The sequence below is a fragment of the Halictus rubicundus genome, unplaced genomic scaffold (assembly GCF_050948215.1).
Source record: "Halictus rubicundus isolate RS-2024b unplaced genomic scaffold, iyHalRubi1_principal scaffold0028, whole genome shotgun sequence".
NCBI lineage: Eukaryota > Metazoa > Arthropoda > Insecta > Hymenoptera > Halictidae > Halictus > Halictus rubicundus.
In genome coordinates this window covers 287,498-291,991 of record NW_027488569.1, presented here as the reverse complement: position 1 = coordinate 291,991, position 4,494 = coordinate 287,498, and the positions used below count along the sequence as shown (strand labels likewise).

Here is a 4,494-nt window from a genome sequence, read left to right as displayed (position 1 = left end):
CTTTTTTTTATTTGGCGATGTCACTTTTCCTGTAGATTTGTATTCCGCCAGGGTTCTGCTGACGGTGACTCTTCCAATGCCTGTCTTTTGCACAAGCATTAGAATCAGCGACTTATATTTTATTCCCGGGTTTTCCGCTATCACGCTTTTATACAGATTAATAATAATCTGTTTTTGTGCGGATCGGACAAACTAGAAACGGAGAAAAGTTTAGTAAAAAAAAAGTTCAGTAAAAAAAAAGTTTAGTAAAATAGAAACTATAATTTTTGAAAAAAAGAAATAAGCTTATAGTAGCGAAATGCATGATAAATAATTATGTATAATATAAGCTTACCTTTCCCCTCGGATTTTTCTTCGCTGGAGATGTATGCGACGGCCCAGGAACTTGATCTTCCATTTCAAAAAAACACTGCGAACTCTACGAACACGATGGAAGAACACTACGAACTCTGAGCACTATGAATACCGTATGAACACCCGGTATGGCTACGAATGAGGCCACGTGCAGCACTGCAGCGCGTGGCGTCACTACGCGCATGCGCTGTGCATTGGGAAGGGACCAATCAGGGCGAAGATGCGCAGCGACGGACGAAAATCGGTTCTCTCGCGGTACCATTCTCTCGTGGGGCAGAGTGTAGTGCCATGCTGGTTCCTTGAGTGGTTGTAGTATTCGAGGTGGCACGGCTTCTATGGGTTTCGGTGTAAGAATGTGCAAAATTTGATCGATTTCGTACATCACTGGCAGTACTTGACTACAATATCTGTGAGTTCCATGGCTGGTGAGGATGTGAGTTATAGGTGTTAAGAATTGCGATTTATTTCCATGGTTGACTGGCAATTCGGTGAAGCAATCTTCAGTATGCCGAATTCTTACATCGACTGCGACACATTTAATGATGTGTATCACTTTCTCGGCCACAAGAGCCATATGTCCAGCTTTTTTCGTCACTATTCGGGCAAATTCATCAGGTTTTATAGTTGCTAATGTCAGGGCATTAGTCAATACTTGTTTTTCCAAATTGCAATTTTGCGTGAGCATATTCTTGTAGAGATTGTTTACCCGGTTCTTTATGTGCCTTTCTACGTAGACGAATTTTGAATTTATGTAAGTGAAAATATCGAGATTCTCTACACGCATTTTTTTTCCCCAGTAAATGTTTTTCCTTTAGTCGTTTCAAGAATGAACAGTTTTGGGTGTTCTGTTTGAAATAGGGTGTATCCGCATATTGGCGCTTCACCCATTTTTGTTAATGCAAATGTTCCCTGTTCGCGACGTACTTTCGCGATGGTTGCCCGCCAACTTAATATTGGGCAACTATTTCAACGGAGATGGAAGACTGGATTGGAACAGGAAAGTAATCGCGTTTCGTCCCGAACCTGTCAGAGGACTCGTCAGTAAGGCTATTCCGACAGGTCCTGCCTTAGACGCGCGCGGATCCGAGTGATCCGTATTGTAGTCGCCTTGCCGATTGTGGTGCAAGGCGATTCGACTCTCGGTATAATTGACTGTAAGTGTCACGGGTTCAAAGATCTTGTATGGACTGTATGCGAGCTCGACTTCCAGACTCAACGCGAAGTTGTAAGGTTCGGTTGAGACCTGATTAGTGTTGCTCGTCCAAAGATCGTATATGAACTGTATTTGAAGCTCGACGACTTTTCAGAATCAACTCGAGGTCATAGGCTCCCCATGGCTGAGAGGTTGGCCTTAGGTGGTTATAGGCTCCTCGTGGCTGAGAGGTTGGCCTTAGGTGTAGGAGAGGTATGTGTCGCTCGTTGCGACGAGAAAGGAAGCTCTCCGGATTGGTTAGGGAAAACTTGCATTTTCCAATCAGCATGCCCTTAATTGTTCAAACTCCCTTCCACAGGCTCTGGCGGAGGCCTGGTTGGATGGAAGAGTGGGGCGATGCATAACTTGGGAAAAACCAAGCGTTTCGGTAATTCGACGCTGTCGAAAGGTCGATTGTCATAGGCCCTTGAACCGTGTCATGAATTTATGGCCTGACCGTACTTAGTGGCCGCGAGCGAAGGATATACATCCTTGGGCCGTATCTAAAGAAACGAAGGTTCTTCAGACCCGTCTTGTGTATACAAACATCGTTAGGTCGGTCCGATTGTAAACAGCTTCGAGATTATGAGGGGCCAAAGTTGCTATTTGGTTACGTCTCTAAATCACGAATGTTTTGAAATAAAAAGAGATACGAACAAAGACCCTCTGTAAGACCCTTTCGTTTATCGATAGCATGAAGAAACGATTCATGCTTAAGATGACAGTTCTGTTGCGACGGAACATGCTCTCCCTCGTTGATCGAGTCGATCGATCAATTGTAAATGTAATAACCTTGACTCACCTTGGTTATGCTGACGTCGTGGCACCGAGCGATTGTGCACTGTCTGAATCGGGAAGAGGTGCTAACCTTTTAACGTTCCGTTTGTATGTGCCGTTGATGGTGCGAACGGTTACTGCGCGTATGATACCGTCGGTTCCTGGGTGTACTTGTTGTACTCGACCCAGATGCCAACACAATGGTGGGAGATGATCGTCCTTCAAAAGTACGATGGTCCCGATATTGATGTTGTTAGACCCTTTGTTCCATTTGTGTCGGAGGTTAAGTTGATGAATATATTCCTTGTGCCATCGGGTCCAGAAGTCTTGTTTGACCTTCTGGATATGTTGCCAAGTGGATAGTCGATTTGATGGTGATTTGTTGAAATCAGTCTCGGTGATGCACGTCAAAGAACCACCGATCAGGAAATGGCCGGGCGTAAGAGCGGATATATCGTTTGGATCTGACGAGAGTGGTGTCAGAGGACGCGAATTGAGTATGGCTTCGATCTCGATAACGAATGTGGTGAATTGTTCGTATGTGAATAGCTCTTCACCGACAACACATTTGACATGGTGTTTAAATGATTTGACGGCGGCTTCCCACAGTCTGCCGAAATGAGGTGACAGAGCGGGCATGAAATGCCATGAAATAGATTTGGATGTGAGAAAGTGATTGAATTTCTCGTCCTTAGATAATGTTTGGTGGAGTTCCGTTAACTCATTGTTGGCACCGACGAAGTTGGTACCGTTGTCTGAATATAGGTTTTTGCACATTCCCCGCCGCGCGATGAATCGTTTAAGTGCTGCGATAAATGCTTCGGTGGTCAGGTCGCTGACTACTTCCAAATGGACGGCCTTTGTTGCAAAGCAAATGAACACGGCCACGTAGACCTTAACTCGGGTCCGATTTCTGAATTGTCGTGCCTTTATGAAGAAGGGACCGCAATAATCTATTCCGCTGTTGATCAAAGGACGACCCTCGGTGACGCGCGCGGCAGGTAGGTTGCCCATTGCATATTCGACGCTGGTGGGTTTTACCCGGAAACATCTGACGCATTGCCTAATGATTTGGCGTGTGGTGTTTTTTCTATTTATTGGCCAATACAATTGTCGCACATCATATAACGTGGTTGTGATTCCAGCGTGATGATTTCGTAGGTGTGAATCACGAATTATGGGTTTGGTGACGTGATGTTCTCGAGGTAAAAGTATCGTATGACCCTGTTCAAAAGGCAGGGTAGAATTTTGCAATTGTCCCCCCACGCGTAATACTCCTGAGTCGTCAAGAAACGGACACAATGGCAGCAGATTGCTAGTGTTTGGTAATCTTCCGATTTTCAAATCACGTATGTCATGAGCAAATGTAACAGCTTGTAATAATCTTATTATTCGGTCGTTCGCGTCTTGTAATTCTTCAATAGACAAAGGTCCTGAGGCTCGATGTTTGGTTCGAAAACGTAAACAATAGGCAACGACCCGTCTGAGTTTTTGAATGCTTGAGTATCGCATGAGAATCTCGTCGGTTTGGGTGATCAAGCCTACTAAACACGTCACCGTCCGTAGTTCCGGTAGCTCCTCACACCTGGCAAATCTTGCTGGTGGTGTTACGTCCCGCGGTTGGTTACGCGATGGTAAAGACGCTTCGCGATTTTACCGCGGAGAGACGCTTCAAAATTACAACCATTTGGCTCACTCGATTCGTACGTTCGAAGTCTAGCCGGGTCCACGGTTCCACGTAAATATGTAGATATGCTACTCACCAACAGTCCTGGACAGATTGCAAGAAACAGAGACAGATGGGGCAGCCGTGCTCCCTCGAATTGGCTACGGAGAATGTATCGGTGTCCTTGTCCCTCTTAGGTCGATGGCTCTCTCTCTCTGAGGATGCTGGTCCTGATGCTGCGCGGCCGCGAGATGGTGCGGACGTTCGCCGAATGGATTGGATTGTTAGACACGAGAGGGCGAAATAACTGGCGTAATTAGTGTTTACAACCGGCGCGACGCGGCACTCTCTTTCGCGGGATTGGCGGGTAATAAATGGCAGGATTTGAATGGTTAACACTAAATACATATATATTCAAAAGTAGTTGGAATACAAAGACTCTTAATACTAAGTATTGGAACAGCTAGATATAGTAAGAGGTAGTAACGCTTGAAATGGAAACGCG

General features: G+C 45.4%; 1 protein-coding gene across 1 annotated transcript; it reads right to left on the bottom strand.

The window, feature by feature from the left end:
* Positions 1-2,353: 2,353 nt before the first annotated feature.
* Positions 2,354-3,337, bottom strand: LOC143363241 (uncharacterized). The gene has a single exon (XM_076803850.1). The coding sequence runs from the start codon at positions 3,335-3,337 to the stop codon at positions 2,354-2,356; it is 984 nt and encodes a 327-aa protein (XP_076659965.1).
* Between the last annotated feature and the right edge of the window lie 1,157 nt (positions 3,338-4,494).